Source organism: Tamandua tetradactyla, chromosome 20 (assembly GCF_023851605.1).
Source record: "Tamandua tetradactyla isolate mTamTet1 chromosome 20, mTamTet1.pri, whole genome shotgun sequence".
Lineage (NCBI taxonomy): Eukaryota > Metazoa > Chordata > Mammalia > Pilosa > Myrmecophagidae > Tamandua > Tamandua tetradactyla.
Genome location: NC_135346.1, coordinates 23313313 through 23335471, shown reverse-complemented (window position 1 = coordinate 23335471; position 22159 = coordinate 23313313). Strand labels below are relative to the sequence as shown.

General features: G+C 40.0%; 1 protein-coding gene across 5 annotated transcripts in view; it reads right to left on the bottom strand.

Moving 5' to 3' along the window:
* ARHGAP26 (Rho GTPase activating protein 26) overlaps window positions 1-22159 on the bottom strand; it is a 466078-nt gene that overhangs the window by 105109 nt on the left and 338810 nt on the right. For all 5 annotated transcript variants that reach the window (XM_077137292.1, XM_077137293.1, XM_077137295.1 and 2 more), the window contains exon 18: window positions 5499-5658. In XM_077137292.1, coding sequence (XP_076993407.1) covers window positions 5499-5658 — 160 coding nt within the window. The remainder of the gene's footprint in view (window positions 1-5498; window positions 5659-22159) is intronic.

Below are 22159 nucleotides of genomic sequence, written 5' to 3'. Positions count from 1 at the left end.
TAAAAGGGGCAATGCAGACAAAAAAGATGAGGTGCAGAATCCCTGGAACTTTATCTTTCTCTCCTCTCCCCTCCCATGCTCTCCCCTTCTCTCCTTCCCCTTCCCTCCCTTCCTCTCTCTCTCCCCCTCTCCCCCTGCCCGCTCTCTCTCACACACATATAAGTTATTAGTCTTAAATTTCATGTTTAATCAGAACTATGAAAATAAGGCAGTATGGTTTCTTAATACGGTTATCCTTTCTAAATGTCTAAATTTTCAAAGTCACTGGCAAGTTAGCCTCTGAAAAAATAAGTAAACAAACAGAAAATCTTATTCAAAATAAAAAGATAATACTGTAAGAAATAGCAAGATTTCTGGGCTTTGGGATATCTTGGACAATGATGGTACAGTTTGTTTTCTTTTAAACCTTAATAGAAGCATATAAATATTGGTAATGTCTACTATATCCCAAAATACTTGCCTACTTGGTATTTTAAGACTCAGATAGGACCCAGCTCAGTGTTATAAGCTATGAATTTGTGGGAAAGAGTCTGTCCATATAGAAATGATAGTTTTAAATGATTTTTATGGGAGATCTTAAAACAAGCACGGTAAGGACCAAAATCTTTGCCCTCTGAACTTTCAACTCTGCAATTTTACTATAAGCAAAAAGAGCCAGACTCTCATGACTATTTTAGCTCTCATATAATCCAAGTAGAGTTCAGGGTATAGAATGCTAGGTGCTTAAAAATTCAGGCTTCTTGTTACTTCTTGAAGAGACTGACTATTCAGCTGCAAAGGAGTTATTGATGGGAAATGATGTTATGAGCTAGTATTTCCCTTAGAAGGTCTGGCAAGAAGGATGAAATAAAGGCCGTTAGAACCCTACTCTATAATAAGAAAAGGCTGTAGGTCAAAAGTTACATTCTCTGAGTAAGACTTTTTTTATATAAGCCACAAGTTCACAACAGTATTGTCAACAATATAGTTTTATTATTTATTTAACAAGTGGTTTTGGTATCAACAATTAGAACGCAACGTGGGGCAGCTTCCAGGACTGCCTTTCTAAAGTGCTGACATAATCATTTCACTCCTCTACTTGGAAACCTTTGAGAACTCCAAAGTTTCAGGAAGTAAATACAAATCCTTTCCTATGGCTTTCCCACCACCTGCCAGTATACAACCTACAAGCCTTTAACAAGCATGGAATTTTAAAAGTTTATATTTTATAAAATAAATTTAGTACTATATATATCACAAAATTCTCAATTTTAGCAATTTTTAGGTGTACAATTCAATAGCATCAATTATATATGCAATATTGTGCTACCATCACCATGATCCATTATCAAAACTTTTTTTCTCACCCCAAATAGAAACTCTGTACTTGTTGAGCAATAACTTCCCATTCTTCTTCTCCTGGGCCCCTGCTAATATCATCTACTCTACTTTCTGTTATAAATTTTCTGTTTATAAATTTGCTTATTCCAGATATTCCATGTAAGTGGAATCATACAATATTAGTCCTTTTGTATTTGGCTTCTCTCACTTGGCAAAATGTTTGCAAGGTCTATTCATGTTGTAACATGTATCAGCATTTCATTCCTTTTTATGGCTGCATACTATTCCACTGCATATAGTATAGCACTTTTTGTTTATCCATTTCTCTGTTGATGGACTTTGGGTTGTTTCCACCTTTTGGTTATTGTGAATAATGCTGTTATGACGCAACCTATAATTTTAATACACATGATTTGATTAATATTGCTCCCCTGGATGCTGTCCTTCCTGTCACTACCCTTTCTCTACCTAGAAACATTTTCTATCCATCTTTGTCAGGGCCCAGTGAAAGAATTAAATTATTTCTCCTTAGTGTTTCCATAACACTTTATTCATCTTACTGGATGGTATTTAGCACACTGTGTTATGGTTAGTTATACCCTAATAAAATACAAGTGCCTTGAGAAAAAAAAACAGTTTTATCTTATTTATCTTGGAGCAATAATAGATACTCATTAAATTTATTGTGTTGAGTGGAGATTAACTACAGTAGATTTTAATAGCTTGGGTTCTGAAAGCAGTTCTAGATTCAAACCCTAATTCTTCTTCTAACAAGCTACTTCTTAAACTCTCTGCACTTCAGATTTATAATTCATAACATAGAGCTAAAAATATTGACCTTATAGGACTGCCATGAAAATTAAATGAGATACTGGATATGAAGTATTGAGCACGATATCTTGTGGATGGTAAGCTATCAGTAAACATTAGCTATCACTATCATTATTAATATGCTCTGGATTTGATGACTAAAGGCAAGTTGGCAGGAAATTCATCCAGTCAACAAACTGTCCCCGGAAAGTGGGAGACCAGAGTGTGGGCACAGAAGCTTAGGGTTCCCGTGAGGTGAACACCATGGGCTTCTGCAGGAGACTCAGGCCACATCGGCTCACTCTGCACCAGGCCTGCAGCGACATTTACAGAAGCAATCAGGCTACAAAAGCAATCAGGCAGCCTTCTTCTACGTTTTTTGCCAGAAAGATAAACCTGGTGAATACCATGCACTTTCTTCCCAGAATAATGAGCATATACAGGTCTTGCATATAAACTTTGGCCTATGAGGGACCCCCGATTAAATACCTCTGTCTGGTGGTATATTAACTCCCTTAAGACTGGAGACATAAACTTAGGTGTGGCTTTCTCTCTGGAATATTTTCATTTGCACGCCTTCATTGGCTCCCACAGGAATGTGAAGCTTACTATGATACATGCCACCCTCGGCATTGACTAATGAAGAAGAACATAGAACGAAGCATTGTAATTCTCTTTTTATATGCATGTCACTAAATAAACATCAGAGAGTAACATAAATTGTAACTCATCAAACCAAATGAGTATTTTTACCAGTCTTTTGCCCTTATATTTATAGGCCTGCTCATGCATTTTATATTTCATTTCTATTTCTAGATTTTGTGCTCAAGGCAGCAATAGCTGTTTGTTTATACCAGTTTCAATAGTGTTACTAGTAGCATAGGACTTTCTTTCTGTTATGTTTATATCAAACCTGCTTTCTGGTTTGTATGCCCAAGAATACCAAAAAGAGTTAGTTTAAGAGCCTGGAGACAGATGCTGCCTACTATAAACTCAAATGTACTCTGTAGGGACATGAAACAATCGAACTGCTTACTCCTTAAAAGTTTACCTCAACATTTAAGATCATTTTATTTTAAGAAAAGATTAACTTTCAGAAAGTACTAAAGTTCAAGTATATTTATTGAACCTTTACTTCATACAGATCCTTGGCTAAGACTTTTACTTAAACCACCTCATTTAATCTTCACTACCAGACAACTGAAGGAATGTAACAGACTAGCTAGCTGATCATCACACGTTCTTCCCTTTCCTCTGGCACACACTCAGGTTGCTTTCTCCAGCTTCTCTTGCAAATAGAAGTGGCCATGCAACAGAGTTCTGGTCAATGGAATGCGGGAGAAAATAAGGAAATCATCTTCCAGGTTTGGCCCCTAAAATCTTCCATGCCTTCTCACTTCCCCCATCTGCAAGCTGATTGTAGAGAATCTCCAGAGTGGAAGGCAGAGCTACAATATGGAAGGAGACTGGGTTGCTGAATCATGGCCTATGAGGCAGAACACCTGCACTGAACTATTCTGTGAGCAGCAGATAAACTTCTAGTGTCCTAAGTCACTGACATTTTGGGATTGTTTGCTACAGCAGTTAGCTGTACAAAAAGTACTTTTACAAGCACAGAGAGGTTAAGTAATCTGCTTATGGTCACAGCTAGTAAGTGGTAGAGCCTGGACTTGAATCTAAGCAGTTTAACTTTTAAACCCATGCTACTAACTGCTATACTATTCTGTTCCCTTTTTATAAGCTCACTTTTAGCACATATAACATAAACTGCTGCTCCTATACCTGATTTTCTGTATTTAGAGAGGTGGGTGGACAGGCTTCAACATTGTGGATCAAAGGAAGATAGTTTCCTCAAATAAATCAAGTTTGAAATCTCTTAATAATCATATGAGGGGGGCTCTATGGCTTATGCTACTTTGCAGGATACTCCTATTACTTGTAGAAGTTTCTACTCAGAGGCTCTCTAGTAGTTTCAGTTATATAATACCCCATAACAAATTACCCCCAAACCTAGTGACTTAAAACATTTATCAAACAATTTCTGTGGCTCAGAAATTCAGGAGACGCTCAGCTGAGCGATTCTGGCTCACGGTCTCTCATGAGGTTACACTCAAGATGTTTGCTGGGCCTGCAGTCATCTGTAGCCTTGACCAGGTCTGGAGGATTTACTTCCAAAGGGACTCACTCACATGGCTGGCAAGTTGGTTTGGTTGTTGGCAGGATGCCTCAACTCCTCCCAAAAGGACTACATGACTGTCTCCACAACATGGTGGGTTGTCTCCCTCAAAGCGGGCAAGTTCAGAAACCAAGGCAAATGCTGCAGTGAGTTTATGACTGGGCCTCAGAAGTCATACATCATTATTTTTGCAATATCCTACTGCTCACAAAGGCCAGCCCTATTCAGTATGGGAGTGAATTCCAGGAGGCAAAGATCACTAGGAATGACTTTGGAGGCGAGCTATCACAGAGCCAATTCCGTCATCCAGTACATATTTCTGGAGTGCCTACTGAGGCACTGTGGACAAAGCCATGAACAAAACAGACAAAAATGTCTGCTTCCATGAAGTACACATTCTAGCAGAGGGCAGATCAGTGAAGGTAGTGAAAAGTAATCAGATTGTATTGTGCACGTTATTTAGCACAATTAATTCCCCATTCCAGGCAAAGTTTCGATTTAGGAGGAGTGGTTTTTATTTTGTTTTAATCAGACCTCGGATCTGAGGCTGTCAACTCATGCTCTAAGGAACCCCACAAGTTCTGAGAAGCTTCACAGCAGTTTGCTACTAGTGGTAATGTGATGGGACAGATGGATTTGGTGTTGTGCCCCCAACCCCAGTTTTATAGAGCCAGCTCTGTGCTGACACACTTCACAAGTTGGGATGGGGGAGATCTTAAAAAAGACTGGAAATCTCAATGCCCTAAATATATACAGTTAAAGAAGCACAAAAACTGCATGGAAAACATACCATTTATAAACCGAAAGACAAATTATAAATTTGGAAAAACTATTTGCAACACAAATGACAAAAGTTTACGATAATTAATACAAAAAAGCTTTTAGAAATTTGTAACAAGACAACAAAATAGAAAACTGGACAAAGGGTATTTTCAAAACGAGGCTCATAATAGTACCTTCACTGGATTGCTGGGGGAATCAAATAACAACATAGCAAGTTCCAGGTACAGAACAAGTGCTCAGTAAATGTTGCCCATATGGTAACCTTCACCATATGGTTACCTTCAGCAACTTCATCATCCTCACGCTAACAACTATCAGTCATGCAAACCCGAGTCAACCCCAAATGCCAACTCCAAAGCACCTGCCCACAAAGTAAATTCTGCCCTGGGGGTGACCATTTAACTATTACCTTCTCATGATTTTCTATTAGGATCTCAATGACAATGTTCTGGAATTTGATATCCATGATGGCGGCTACTGTTTCTTCCTGAGGCCGCAGCAGGGTGGGTCCAAACACCACGCCAAGGTTTGCCACCGTCATCAGATTCTGCTTGTGGTTATTAGCAACACTGGGAAGAAGGAAAAGAAAAGGCACCAATGAGAGAAATAGCTGAAGAATAGACAGTAGACTTCCCTGCACCCTGCCTGCCGCAAGGGCCCTCATCTACTGGAAGCTAGCACCCGCTCCATTTTAGGATGTCCTGGGAGTCCCTTGAGAAATTTCTTCTATTCATATTTTTATCTTATCAAAATATCAGAAACCTTCAGTGTTCAGGCTATCATGCTGTTTCAGGATATGACAGTCGCTATTATTTCTATTTTGCCTAAAATAACAACCAACCAAAGCAACTATCTTCCAAATTATGAACTAATGCACATTTAGTTCTCTGTTCTGCAGTACAGGTAACTGCTAATCCCTCTCTGGGAGAATTTATGTACTTGGCTGCTGCTTAAACCACTGCAATCATTAGTATGTTCTTTAGGGCAAACCATAAAAACCCTTGATGGCTTTAATATATTAGCAAACATAGATATTAAATAAGCCTAATTTTTTAATGGGTAGATCTGAACATTTAATTCCAATTCAGGAAATCCAACACTCAAGGCTCAAAGTATTAGAACCCCATCACATTGTACAGGTGGTTCACATTAAGTGAAACATGTGGCTGACATAAACAGAAATAAAAATGCACTACTGCATATCCATGTATATGGCTGTGTTTATATTGTCACTTATACTCAAGGTCTAAGGAAAGCACAGCAGTAGCTGGGTCTGAGTAATTTTCAAAATACATATGCATATTTTAAAATAAACAACTACTAAGAACATACATCTGACCCCCAAGCCCAGACCACTGTGAGTTAGCTACAAAACTCAATTGTTCATTGGCTAGCCTGCATATAAAAATATATAAATTATCTATAGGCCACAAACAAGTTGTAAATTAAGGTCATTCAGTATTGTTAAAAAGCAAAACAAAACACCAGCAGCTTCCCTAAATCACCTGTAGGAAGAGGAAGCTATTCATTGCTAATTTGAAATTAAAGAGAAATTGGGCAGAGTTGGCAGTTTGCACAAACCTACTTCCCTAGCATTTTGTGCTACTTATACTCACTATTTTTTTTACACACAATTCTATAAAAGCCTGCACTGTTTCTTTTGACTTCTAAAATGAGCCTTTATTGAAATATTACATTAATATCAGCAGATGTGTACTTTTCTATATGTTTCTAGGGTTAAGAGTTTAATTTGATTAAAACCTTCCTCCTCTGAAAGAGGTGGGGTATGGTCAGCTTTATGAAACTTTCACTGAGGAACAGTCCAGTTAGGAAGAGAACTGGCATTATGACAGCTAAGCAGCACCTGCTGCAAACTGAGTTGCTACCAATAATCTGGCCTGTTTCCAGTCCATACAAGAATATTTTTAAACATTTTCTTGAATCCATCTAAATCTCATTTTACTTATATAGTTTTCCATTCTACTCAGAACCACATCACGTTTCCAGTCTGAGAGTATTCAGGCAATAGTCAAGGTCTTACCTGGCAAGGGGGGAAAGATTTTGGTTCTATGCCTCAGTCAGTCAGCAAATACACATATTTACAATTGCTTTTAACATCGTTATTTTCAACACCAGCTCTTGTGTGTAGGAAGTGAATCCCATGCCCTTATACCTTCCCTCCCATGTGGGCTAAATCAGTATACTTACTCCTCTTTCCACAAAAGTCCCTTGTGCAAATGAATCAACGAGCTATTTAGGTATGAAAGCACTTTTCAATTGCAGGCCCATATAAAAATACATGGTTTGGACGTTGATCATTTTCACCATCATGCTTCTCGATGATATACTGGACTAATGCAATAGCCTTCTAACTGGGCTCAACTTTATTCCACTGCCACCATCAGTTACTGAGACGCAGATCTGATCATCTCATTTCCCTGCTGAAAACTACAATAGTCCAACAACTCACTGGGTTGTTGGGAAACAACAGAATGATACAGTATGTGTGAAATGTTCAGCAATGCTTTTGTGGTTTAATTGTTCTGATAATGATGATTACAAAGCTTTGAGGAGACTCACTGTTTCCAAGATAAAGTCCAAACTCATAAAACAGCATATCTTTTCCCAATGTCACCCTAAGCCCGCATCTGACAGTTCTTAGCTTTGGTTCTCTGGGCAAGTGACTCAATCTAAGCTTTGTGTTCCTCGGCTTAAAAAAAAAGTCAGGGAGGGAAATAATACACCACTTAGGTTGTTGTACAGATTTAACGTGATATTGTATTGGAAGTATTGTAATTATTATTATAGTAATTCACTATCCATTCTCTTTCTGCTTTCACATCTTTCTGCCTGTGTACATGTCATTCTCTCTGCCAAGAACTTTCTTGCTCTTCTTCCTTTGCTTAGCATATTGCTGATCTGCAGGACTCAGTTCAAGTGGCGTCCTTCCTTTCTGCAGTCTCCCTCTCCACCGCCATTCCTCATACAGTCTCTTGCATTTATTGCAGGGTCTAATGTCTGTATTACTGCCTGAGGATAGGGAATGTGCCTATTTAACTTGGTACCACCAACGTCTGGCACAGGAGATGCCCAAAGAATGTTTTCTGATTGTTAAGAAGATGATGGGAGTTTCTGAATAGACACAAAACAAATATTCTCAACCCAGCCAATAACGCATAAAACCTCAAACTATTACTGATGATTTGGGGGGACTATATCTCAAGTATCCCAAGCTCCCTTTTCAAAGTGTGGAGCTGTATTCCAATCTTAGATTTAATTAATGAATAATTATTACCCTGATGTGCAGGCTCCAATGCCCAGAGGCATTTGGAAAAGAGGTACAGTAATTCTGGATAAGCAACTTTCAGTGTAAATAGGCTTGAGGCCACCCAACATCATTCAATTCCCTTTTAACAATCCATTTTATTTTATAACTTAAAAAACACATTGATTTACATCTTAGGAAACTTTGGTGGTGGTGGTGGGGATGCTGTTCCTTTCATTACTAACTACCATTATCTTTTGGCATACAGAAGTAATAAATTGATGTGTCACTTGATTATTACTGCTTTACAACTTGGTAGGGCTATGTTCATTAATCCAGAATGAATTATTAATGGCTTGAGAGCTCTATGTTTCCCAGAGAGAAAGGCCTAGCCCTCAGCCTCTGCTGGCGGCAGCCATCCATTATAGCGTGACGAATTTACAGACATGTGGGAGGGAGGCTGGCAGAGCACTGGGAAGCACCTTCCAGCAGAGGCCACGGGACTCATTCATTAGCAAGGTCTATAAAACACCAAGAACCTGCTTTCTGCCTTGGTAATTGAGCTGCTTGAGGTCTTCTGCACACATTCCAGGATGTCATGTTGAGTCTTGACTTACAATCCATGCACAGAGGTTTCTTGTGCATAGCACATTCCACTCAAGGAGTCTTTGTCATGGACTATTCTGGGGTGCACTTCTGGGAGGAATGCCGAATCTACTAGCTTCCTTTGCAGGTTGCAGAGAAACAGTCCACGTGCAAAGTTGGGGGGAGACCAGGTTCCTTTTGTGACTTTGAAGAGTTTGCTGCATCTTCTGAGAAGCGGTGCATCTCCTGAGGGGCATGCCTTCAGGACAGTCAAGGGATTTGCAACAATGCATCCAGTTCCCTTATGAATTGCAACTAATAAGGAAAGAGCATGTTACATCGAAAATGGCTTTGGTTGAGGGACCTCTTGCCACCTTTTTTTCAAAGGAAAGTGGATCTGGACTCTAGATTGGTCTGACATCCCTTCAAGAGGCAAGAATCGGTAAATAACTTCCAGATTAGGGCTGTGGTAGTAGCAGTGATAGGGGAAGTGTTATGGGGGGAAGTAGACAGGAACCAATTGTTTTGGAGCATGTAATGCAGAGACCCCCCCATGATGGTGTAGGGATTGCATCCATTTTCTTGGAGCTTACATGAAAGCTAGAGATCTGTAAGTACTAAGCAGTACTTTATAACCATAGGCTGGTCCCGATGCACTCCAATACAGAGGCCTAGTGCAGGGTCTGCAAATAGGCTTTCTCTTGTGGCCTGGGGGCTCTGTTGAGGAATGTGGAAGCTAAGTTCTGCTCCATAAATGCAGTGTGGTGACAGATCAGCAATGCCTATGAGGGGTGCAGGGGTGGGGGGGGAGAGTAGCGGTACCTTACCACTTATTTGCATTCCTTATTATCTGCTTCAGCCTCTAGAGTTAATAATAATAATATAAATTGGATTTGTAGAGTGTTCAGAGTTTACAAAGAGCTCTACAAACAATTCTTATGTTTATTTTATCTTTATAATAACTCTACAACAGTAACTGTTAAATTTTTCTGAAAATGATCCATGTCAGACAATTTTCCTATGCAACATTTTACTAGCACTTACATACATGCCTACATACATACACGAACACAGACATACAGGCACATGCATATCAGAAACAAAAGTTTCAGGAATGGTGTGATGCATTCTGATATTTTCTATTTTATCCCTTTTTTTTTACTCCACTAAATTGATTCCACAACCCATTAATGGGCCATGACCTACAATTTGGAAAACACTGCTCTATGGTTAAAGATAGCAAGAATCTCCATTTTACAAATATGGAAAATAAGGCTAAAGGAGACATGGCACAGTGGTTGAAGTCAGACAGACCTCACCAGCTGGGTGGCAGCGGGCAAGTCACTAGGCCTCTCTGGACCTCAGTTTCCTAATCTGTAAAATGGGAGCAATAATAGCTAACTCAAAAAGTTGTACAGTCAATTAAGATTATGTAAGCAAGTCTCCTGCAATGAAATAATGACTTAATAAGTGATAGCCACTATTATCATGCTGGTGTTGGTCAAAATAGCGGTCACAGCAGTGGTAATGGTAGTAGCAGCAAATCCAATTTAAGCCCACACTGTTAGCCAGTGGTTTCACTCAGTATCCTGCCCAGGAAAATATAGAAGTTCATTTCTACCTGGGGTAAGGAGCCCTACTTCCTCTACCTATATTCCAACGACTTAGATTAACCTACCTGTCGATTTTCTTTGCTTTAAATTCATTGTTCTTTAAATATAAATTATGAAATATTTCGGAGCGACAGAAAATTTAAAAGAATATTATGTATTTCCCATCATTTCTCTATAAGGACCTCTGGCAAAAGAGGCTGAGAGCCACACAGCTGAAGCAAACCCACCAAACTCATAAAGTTGCTTCCTCATGCCTTTGCCCTACCTGGCACATCCTCCCTTACCCTGCAAGCCCACTCTAGGGCATGCCTCTGACCACTGGAGGCCACTCAGAGCTCTCTCCTCTAAACTCTCATGTGTACAGTTAATTCCATGGGACACTACTGTACTGACTGCTCCCTTTTCCACAGGCGCCCCAGGACCAGGGGATGGATCAGGGCCTTGGAGTGTGTCCCCTGCAGTACACAGGTGAGCACCAGGAAGCTCCAATGCTTCCCGTTCTGAAAGCAGTTGAGTGGGTGGGCACCTAAGGTGCAGTCAGCCTCACCCTTCTCCCTCTTACCCTCTCAGGGGCAGGGAGGCTCCAAGCTCCAAGGCTGAGAAGGGATTTGATGGAAATGAAGATGCTGAAATTATACTTGGGTTAAACAGACAAGTTAATTTCTAGGGTTGTTTATCTGGTTACTTTCACCAATTCCAAATTCATTCTTAGTGACAACAGGGAGTTGAGGAAATCCCCCCTCCCACCCCCCACTGGCATGTGTATTGCCTGAATACTATCTGGATATGGTGAGCTGGACTAGTCGGGGTGTTGCTGAGGAGGCCTCTATTGAGGAAACATATCAGAGCCACAGTTTCTGCTTTGCTGGACTGCCCCAGTGGCTGGCATCAGACGAGAGTTTAAAGTAAATTGTTCTGTGTGCTGGCTGGGGCTCCACTCAACAACCTACTTTAACATCTTACTGGGAACAGTTATATAGTGAGAAGCCAAACCTGAAGCCTTGAACAATTAATTAATTTTGTGTTTTTTATGGGCATTTTATAATGTGTCTCAATCTTCACGAGAACCCTTTGAAGCAGGTAGGTGCAACTACATTACCATTGTACAAATGAGGAAACCAAAGCACTGAGAAGTTAAGTAATTTGCCTGAGGTCACACAGCTAATGAAGGGCAAAGCCAGGAGTGGAAATAAGTTGTACTAGAAGAGCCCACACTCTTACACACTGCACTTGGCTGCTCCCACATGATTAAGTGAGAGTTCAGCCTAGGCTAAAAGAGGCATTCTTTTTCTCTTACAAAACCTAACCAAAATTAAATATACGGAGCAGTTATATGCTTGAGATTGTGGGGAAAAAAGTAGTGGTTATAATTAAATTAAAAAGTTATTCCCTCATTCATCCCCCAAATTACTAAATTGGTAAGAAAAAAAAATACAGAATAAAGCATTTAGATCTGTGAGAGCAATACTGGACGAAACACGACTTTTCTCCCTTCCTGCAGTGAAAATAGTTGCATGCGTGACAAAATTATGAAAATGATGAAATACCCCTCAATTGTAACAGCATTCTGTTTTTAGCTGGCTTGCACAGTCAGAGCGCTGCTTCCTAAAAATAAGTGAGTAGACACTATCAGATTGAGAGACAAAAATGAATGAAGAAAAAAGGAGGAGGGAGAAACTGCCAAAATGGTTTCCACAATCAAAAGAGACAATTATGCCCCTTTAGGTATCCATCCCGGGTGCCTGGCTCTTATCCAAGGATCTCAAATCTTGGTGAATAACTAGCAATGTCTTCTATTCAATGTGAAATGAATAAACTATGTTGGGTATACTTTACCCTGAGTTACATGTGTCCTTGAACCCTTACTTGTAGAGGCCAATGTGGCCAGAAAAGGGTTTTGGAGGAATAGAAAACACAAGGCATCTCTTTGCATATATAGTACAGTTCAAAGCAGAGGCTATTCTAAAACCCAAGTACCCAACCAGCTCTAGTTCCATTCTGGTTGCTTCTAATCCAACACCACTTCATTTAAGCCCACCAAAGTCTTCTGACTGTACTTAGTTTCAAGTCTGAAACCCTTAGCGTAACCAGGTCTCACATGCTCTAACTGGTCTCTCAGGACTTGAATGCTCCCCTCTTCACTCTTTATCTTGGACTCAAAATCACTTTTGGGTGATTTTGGCAAAGGTGCCTTCATAATGCTGACCCCACTCTCCATGGACAGCTCTGCAATCCCTCTTTATCTGGCTCTCTACTGCCTGTCATTCTCATTTCTTCAAAGAGGTCTTTCTGGAAATCCCATGCTAGGTCAGGTCCCTTGCTATAACTCTAATTCCTCAAATTTCCTTCATAGCATTTATTGAATTATAAGTGTACCCTTACACGTAGACATGTTATTGTCCATCCCCTCTACTTAAAGAAGCTCTAAGAGGGCAGGGATGGTGTCAGCCTGCCTCACTGCCTTTCCCTACTGCTTTGCACAGAGCTTGCCTATATCAAATGTAGAAACAAATTGAAGAACACATGTATGTCAAGGCTCAGGTGCAACGGCCTGGTTGAAAGTTTCTTGTAAACTACTGGTGTGTTAGAGAGGGGGCAGCACTAGGGGGTAGTGGCCATAGCAGCTCACCCTGACACTGATGACACAAAACAAAACCAGGTGTCTCTCCTTGGTCACACTGCTAAGCTGGAATGCAGGAAGGCCAGAAAATATTCACAGGGTATAATTATTATTATTATATCCATTACATAATACACATTATATAATATAGCATAAACCCACATTATTCTACCAATCTACGCCCAATACATTTATTAAATCTTATTAGGACAATGTCTCCTGTATCTCACTTTTCCTTTTCCCATTCCGTTCAGAAATTCCTTTATTTCCTACCTGCCTTTGCTTATTATGATGACTTGTCATTGAAAAAAAAAAAAGAAACTGATACTAGCTGAGCACTTACTATGAGTCAGGCACAAGCACTGCACTGATTATTTCATTTTTAACCATAACCCTATGAAGTAAATTCCATTACTATCTCACCTGAAGAAGCTGAGCCTCAAAGAAATTCAGAAATTTGTCTAGGGCTTCATATTTAATACGCAGCAGAGCTGGAATTTGAAGCCTGGCAGCCTGCAGTCTGATTCCAGAGCTACTGCTTTTAGTTGCTCTGCTACAATGGGAAGAGAGCAAGTAAGTGATTGAGTGCACGCATGAGTTCAAGACAGAGACTATAGGTGTTTTAATATATTCAGTATATATATTTCCATTTTTTTCCACTTGCCTCTCTTCAATATGGCCTGATATTAAAGCTTTAAAGAGATAATGGGTAAGATGAGAACCTGATTTCTCAAAAAGATATTTCTATAAATTTTAAAAAATTTTTTTGTATGGTCAGACACCGGGAATCGAACCCAGGTCTCTGGCATGGCAGGCGAGAAATAATGATATTAGGATAATCGCTGCCCATGAATAGTATAAAATTCCTAAGCTCTTCTATTACTAGGAAATTAATCTGGGTCATGGGGATTATTATTGAAAGCCCTCTTAAATAGGCCAGGTTTCATTAACAACAAGAATTATACTTTTGCTGTTAAGCTGCCTAGTTTTCTTAAGTTAGTCATAGTCATTTAGAAACAAAAACAGGACAACCTGAATTTTATTTGCTCAATCCTCTCTTGGCTACCTAGTATTTGAATGGTCTGATGCAATGGAAGACAAATTCTTTTTAAGTACAAGTAAGAAATATGTTAGCATTTCTAAGAACTCTAAGGGTTAATTGATCAGCTTTCCACTTTCTGGTCCTGGACCTTTTAAGTTCAGTTTGTATGTGTACTCTTGGGCACAGTCCATAGGCCCCAAAAGGGAACGAACAGCATTCACATACAAAAAGTCCTATAGAAAAGTTGGCCCAGAGAAGAGCCCTTCTTAGTAGAAAATTACTTAACTATTCAAAATTCATTACAATTCATTTGTAAAATTCAACGTAATTAACTTTTGCAAAACATTTTACAATTTATAAAGTACTTTCACATTCATTATCACAGATTTATTTATCTCATAGTTTATGATCTGAAATCTAGATAGAGATGCCAAGGATAGAAAAGGTATAAAAATTGCATATGCAGACGCGAAGCTGATGGTCCCCAAGTGCCATGAATGCGTCAGTTCCTGTGGGTAGCGACACTTCTCCCAATGGCTCGGCCTACTATCCTTAAACTAACACTATCCAAAAAGGGAGGCCACAGAGACATGGAAGTCCCAAATTGTTAGAAAAAAAACACTGTACTTGAAAGTGAATAAACACTCACCCGATTGTGGAGAAGAAAATAATTTATTCACGCTCTTGCAAGAATGTGCACCTAGCCGAACATAAAATGCAAGGAAGAAGGTGGGAGGTGACCCAGCCCAGAGGCCAACAGCAGATATTTTTGAGGGCCTAACATTTGCCAGGGACTGCTTTAGTGCTGGGTGTACTCAAAGGACAAAACAGACACCTCCCCAGAATTTGACATTCTTTTGGGTAGACAGACAATAAGCAAATAAAATATGGTGCTATGGGAAGGGGGATAGATAGAGAGTATGGGAGGAATGTTTGCAATTTTAGACAGGGCGGGTCAGGGAAGGTACCTCTGAGAAGGGAGCATTTCATAGCAACCTGAAGGAAGTAAGGAAACAAGCCACGTGTATATCAGGGGAAGAGCTACAAGTGGAGGAAATGCAGGTGCAAATGTCAAAAGGTGGGAATATGCCTGGAATATGGCAATACCGAATGCAAGCCAGTGTGCCTACAGCAGAGTTAGCAAGACAGAAAGTATTAGAAAGCGCAGAGGTAATGGAGTTGGGGGCAGCACAAATCCTGTAGGACTTCGCAGACCACTGTAAGAGCTTGGTTTTCCACTCAGCGAGATGAAAAGTAATTAGAAGATTTTGTTCAGAAGAGTAATGTCATATTAGCCACCCCCCTCCTGTAGACTCGGGAAGGTTTCAACTGCTAAGATGTAAATTTAAGTTAAGGGAAACGGGCCCCTTAATTTTCAAATGGGAATATAAGAATTTCACAAATCATAAGACCTGGCTGGGAGGATGTGAGACTTGTAAAAACTAAAATGTGTGCCTTTTGCCCCCAGGCCTGTGTTTATACGGGAGGTCTCTGCAGTTATTGCAGTTTCCCCTCAGTCTGCGTGCTGGAGACCTCCATGGGGAAGCTCAATGGAAGAACAGAAGGCTTAGCCACAACTGAACTGGAGGTCTTGAGGAAGTAACAGCTTTTAGAAGCTTGTTACCCACTACCCTGTTCACCATTATTAAGCATTTGTAGAGCCCACTGAAAGCCATATTACCAGTTAATTAGCTAAAATAAACAGCAGCCTTCTGAAGCCAGGTCAGTATTACTAGTCCCATTTTACAGATAAAACAATAGGAACAAAAGGGTGCCATCAAAGATTAAGCGATTAGCCCTTGGCCATGTTAGTTCCAACAACAAAACAGTGGATCTGAGCCTGAGCAGCCAGAACTCCTTACTCCTCACAAAATCCAAACCCTCATTTCTGCTCCTAATGAGGGAAAATCAAGATTCCATATCCATAGAGCGGGTAATGGGGAATGTTAGAGAGAAACATTGAGAGAATGATAGAAAGTGAGAGAAAGAAACACACACATGCACACTCTGGGTAATCTGTCTTCTTTCATGGACATTTTTTAAATGAGGGAAATAATCCATTTAAACTACATATTTTAAAAAATGAGTGTACTTTCAACCCAAAGAAGAAATCAGACTGAAAATCACATTCCTTACCATACATCTGAAATAAATTGAGAGGCTGAGATTGAAAGGGTGGTTTTATTTCAAGGACCAACTACGAAAATAACTGGAAATGATAAGCATACATGTTCTATCAGAGTGCATCTGAATTATATGCAGATATTTAATTAACAGAGGGGAAAAAAACAATTATTTCAAGGTGTCCAAAAAATTCACGGATTTTCATGTATAAGGGCAGACACTTTGTGGAAAAGTTCTTGAGGTCAATTAGAGCTGACAGTGAACAATGAAAAATATCCTAGATCTCTAACATCCATTAAGAAGTATTTGAATAGCATGCAACATTCTCTATATTTATATGAGCTCTTCATCAATATCTGATGCTAATGAAATTGAATTCATTAAATGAGATGACACAATCGTCACAGTCCATAAAATTTAGAAAAAAACCTGAGTGGATTATACTTTAGTAACTGCCTCCTATTCTTGAAACTCTGTGCCAGACATCTCCTAGCTCTTTTGCTGCACTAAATTGCTATCTTCTAAAATTCCAATACAATTTCAAGTCTAAGTGAAACAGCAGCTCAACTGATTTATTTATACATATAAAATAACCACGTGTATTTATAGTGGTATATGTTAGAATGAGAATGAACACCCAAAACCTTCTGTTATACTTATTGCTTTAATCACAAAAAAAGATTCGTCAAGGAATTATGTCATGAAAGTTTATATTCAACCCATGCAAAAACCTGATTTATCCCTGTACGGGAAGCACAAAGCTAAAAACTCACTGAATTCTGCTACTTTGGGAGCAAATTGTAAAACAAAGTAGTGTCAACAAACAGGAACCAGAGAGTCAGTGTGAGAAAACCAACATCTCATTAGGCAGAGAGCAGCAGATAGTGTCTGGTAACACAGACACCAAGGGACTCAAAGGGAGGAGTGGAGATCTGGACCCTTGGGCTACCCAACGCTCAGACTCTTAGTGAATGTCTCTTTCAAAGCCAAAATCTGAAACTTTTCAAATGGGAAGTGCAAGTATGGACAAAGTCCTAGGAGGCTTTCAATTATGCAGACATCAAAGCCTGACATCTTAGCCGCTATCATGCTGCACTGCTAGGGCTCACCAGGCAAGAAGGGTGAAGAATGCCATGCTGATGGCAGTGGGGATGGAGAAAAGGAATACGATGTGGGCTAAAGAAGCCCTTCAAGGACACAGAGGTGCACAATTCTCTGCAGAGAAGCCATCTATAGCTGAATTAAGTGGACCAATCTGGATAGTACATAAATCTGCAGAGGTGAAACAATTTAGGGAACATGAGATCTTTGAGTCAACCTACTTTCGAGGGTAATCCAGACTCTTCATCACTGCGAATCCAGTCTGGCTCCTGCCTCCTTTCCAACCAAATATAATTTCACTTTTCCTCTCAAGCACAGTGCTCCAACTATCCTGGCCTTTGGTCTGTTCCTAAATACACAAAGTATGTTCACGCATAAGGGACTTACCCAACAATTGACTGAACACCCTGAGAGGCCTCACAACCTTCTAGGCACTGAGATGGAGCAGTGACCAGATTGACAAGGCTCTGCTTTCAAGAAGGCATTAAATTCCAACTGGAGAGACTAACAGTAAACAAATTAATCTGTAAAAATGTCAGACTGTGAAAGTAGCATGGAGAAATAAACAGGTGTGTATAGCTGTGACAAATACTGGTGATGAGGACCAAGTCAGGTAGGTCAATTTGGCCTCTCTTCAGGGAGGACTTGTGAGCTGAGCCCATTTATCAAAGTCTAGAGGATTTCAGAAGGGAGGTGACTGCAAATCACACCTGCAAGCACAGAAGTAATCACAAGTCACTGCCTTCAACCACAAATATCAGGGTTACCTGCCTGGGACCTTTTCAAAATGAAACCCAATGTATTATACTTCAGATGAGCTCACTTCCTTTTCCACATGAATGCTGAAGTCTGTGTCAACAGATGGTTAGTACAACTGGGAGCACTTGAATTCTTGTCACCTCTGTGTATTCCCACACAGTAGTAAGAACACCCTGTGGCTTCTGGCTGCACCCCTGCCCATCTCTGCGGCCTCAACCTATTTAGGAAGCGACTCCTGAAAACTTGTCATTAATAGGTCCCTCTGCTCAGTCATATAAACAGAAGGCGATCTTCCGGAAACTTAGATAGAAGATGACCACACCACAATCCTGCTGGTTTGCACCGGCTGATACCTGCCAGTTGATAACAGCCGGGTTATGTTAAAAACTTAGTAATCATCAAACAAGCGTAGGAAAAAAAAAGTGACCCTTTAAAAAAGATTCCCTTGTTTGGAAAACTTAAGGGGAGAGAAGGAAGAACATGTTTCAGGGAATACTGCTATTCACATAAAGCCAGGGCACAGAGCTTACCGTAAGAATGTCAGAAAATCACTCACACTTGTGCTCACCATAAAGTCTTCTCCATGTTTTGGTATTGAAAGATAAAAATTGGTGCTTTAAAGTGGTTTAAAGAAATAACGAGTTCATCAGTTCTACCCATTGAAGAGAGGAGGCCTGCAGAGCTTGTACCTTGGGCATCAAAAGGGAGAGTGAATGGAGCAGGATGGGCGGGGCTGTGAATCTACACTGGTCAGTAATGCACAGGCAGTGTCTTTAGACCTGCAGAGTTATGCTGACTCCCACAGGGATCATGGTACCGCAAGACTATGGGAACGGTCCCAGACATACCACTCATACACAGACATACACAAACCCCTACCTGGGCGTGCAGCCTTATATACACATACACACCCATATATGAACCCTACCACACACATCCCATTCACAGACACAGAAGTAAACCTATGAAATAAAATGCTTCTACCTTCCTTAAAACAGAATCAGTTTAATTGATGCCAATTTGGTCTTTCGAGTAGTAACCATTCTTAAATAACTTACCCTTTCTTTATTCATTCTTTTGGTGCTATCATTAGAAGGGAAAAAAAAAACATTAACATATGTATTGTGGTGGTTTGAATCTATATCTACTCCAGAAAACATGAGAGAGAGAGAGAGAGACAGAGAGAGAGAGAGACAGAGAGAGAGAGAGGGAGAGAACGCCATGGAAACAAGAAGTTTATATCAATGAAACCCAGAAGAGAAGGGAGAGACAAGCAGATGCCTGGAGGGAACTTGCCACATGGCAGAGGTGCCAAGGGTTGCTGGCAGCCAGTCTTTGGGAAGAAAGCATCACTTTGATGATGCCTTGATTTGGACATTTCCTTGGCATCAAACTGTAAGCTAATAAATTCCTATTGTTTAAGCCAAGCCATTTCATGGTATCTGTTTTTAGCACTTAGAAGACTAAAACACATTATGTTCCCTTTTATTTTTTCAGATTATAAATGAAAAGTGTTCACTGTAGAATCATAGAAAATGATGACCCATGAAGAAAATATCACCCATAATTCTACTATCCAGAAATAACTAAATTTTATCCATATGTCCTTTGCTTTTCCCATCCATGCACACACACATACACATATTTTAAAATGAACTGAAATTATGTTGCATGTATCTAGTTTTAGAACCTGCTTTTTACTTTATAATATACTGTGAACTTTTAAAATACCACCCATTGTCTTGTTCAACATATTCATGGTCGCATAGTATCCCACAGTTTATTCTATAAATCCCCTATTATTGGACACTCAAGATTGTTTCCAATATTTTACTACTATAAATAACACTGCAGTGAACCTCCATGTATATAAATATTTTTGCACATCTTCCTTTCTCTAGAATAAGTTTACAAAAATGGAATTTCCAGATGAAAGGGTATAAATACATTTGCTACGTATTACCAAACTGTCACCCAGGAGAGCTGTGCCAATTTACTCTCATTGGTGATGCTTTAGCATGCTGGTTTATCTGGACCAGCATGGTAATACCATTTCAAAAATCCTTAAAGTATGACACAGTATTTTGTCTATTTCATTTTAAGTTGTATATCTTTGATCACTAATAATATTGGACTTTCCCCAAATGTCTATTGATCCAATGACTTTAAGGATTCAGAGTAACAATTAATCTCTAACAAATCAGTCAACAGTAACAGGTAAATAATAAAAAATATCAAGCAAATATGGCACCTTACTTCTTTCTGTTTAAAAATAAAGGTAACTCTATCTCTATTAAAATGTTCCTGTATTTAAAATCTACATTACCTTTCATGAAATTTAATGGGGATGAAAAATACCACTGAGATCTCAGATCCCTCTCTATGAAGCTGAAAAAGGGTGAATTGCCCTGCCTCAGTATCTGCTGCCAGAGCACCCCAGGATCTACCCAGAATCACAAATAAAGAAGGCCAGGAGGGAAATGATGCTTGTTTCTCCCTCAACTTGTCTGAAAGCTCCACAAAGGTAAGGACTACAACTGCCTTTCTCATCAGTGTATGACCACTGCCCAGTACCTGGCACAGGAGGTGCTCAGTAAATATTTTCAGGTGTATTTTCAGGCTGAAGAACAACAGACTTGAAGGGACACATGTTTCAGAATATCATCTCTACTGATTTCAATATTTCTCACCTGTCTCCAGGGAGTGCTGTGGCACAGGAGGCTTACAAAATGTGTGTGGGGTCCAGAGGCCAATTAAGGTTCATTAATACCTTTCCTGGTCTATTTCACAGGGATGGTGTAAGGATGGAACTGAAAGGGGGGATGAAGAGGGTTCTGAAAACTACCAGGTGCTGTGCAAAGTGGGATAATGTTAAGGAGGAGGACGATTTAACATTTAACCTGAAGCCTCAAAGAGGCAGGATTGATAAGAACATGCAGGGAATGCTATCAGTAAAGAAGGCTTTGGTAAGAAATTGAGCTTTCTAATCTAGTATTCCATGATTTGTGTGCTGAAAGCGTCTCTTCTCCTTGGGGCCTGGGTGATGCATGCAGCAGGCCTGGGGGGTGCAACAGGCCACAAAGTCCTAAATGCCAACTTTTAATTGTGCTGCTGGCAGAGGTCCAGCAGGAAGTCAGCAATTAGCAGAACTAAGCATTGTTGCTCAAATTTTATTAGGATTAGCAGTCTTAGTTGGCGAAGGAAAAAAAAACAAAAACCCTGTGATAAGAACATGTTCTAGGAAAGGGGTCCAAAAAGCACACGTGGTCTGCATGTCAAGGGGCCACACTGGAGACTTTGGTAAATATAAACTGCTGAAGAAGACTGAGAGGACAATTTCTAGGAAGATCTGACAGTTGAGATTCACAATAGGCAGTTTCTAATCAGGCAAATTCCAGACTGCAGCAGGGAGCTCCATGTCTGGACTGCAGGAATGGAGAGGGGAGTGAGATGAAGGCTGGGATGGACCTAGCCTGCACTGGGATCACAGCTGCCTGCCTCCACCTGCCACTTACCGGATGGTTTCTCCATTAGGAACAGCGAGGGGCTTCAAGGCCTGTGCCCTCCACTCATGCATGCTTCTGCTGTCTTACAGCTCTTGTTGTCACTCAGAAACAAAACGACCACCAACCTTCCTGCCTATGTGTGTGTGTGTATATATATATATATATATATATATACATATATACATATATATATGTATATATACATATACATATATATGTATATATACATATATACATGTATATATACATATATACATATATGTATATATATATATATAAAATATCTAGTCCCAATTATGATAAATGGCAGTAATCAGCACCAAGGAGCCCACGGGAGGTTTCTGCTGCTCCTGCTTATTGTTCCATGCTCTGCAGACTCCTGCAGCACCAGAGCCACTACAGCCCTCCGGGAAACTAGAACCTGTTGCCATGGTAGCGGCTTTTCCTCTTAGGAA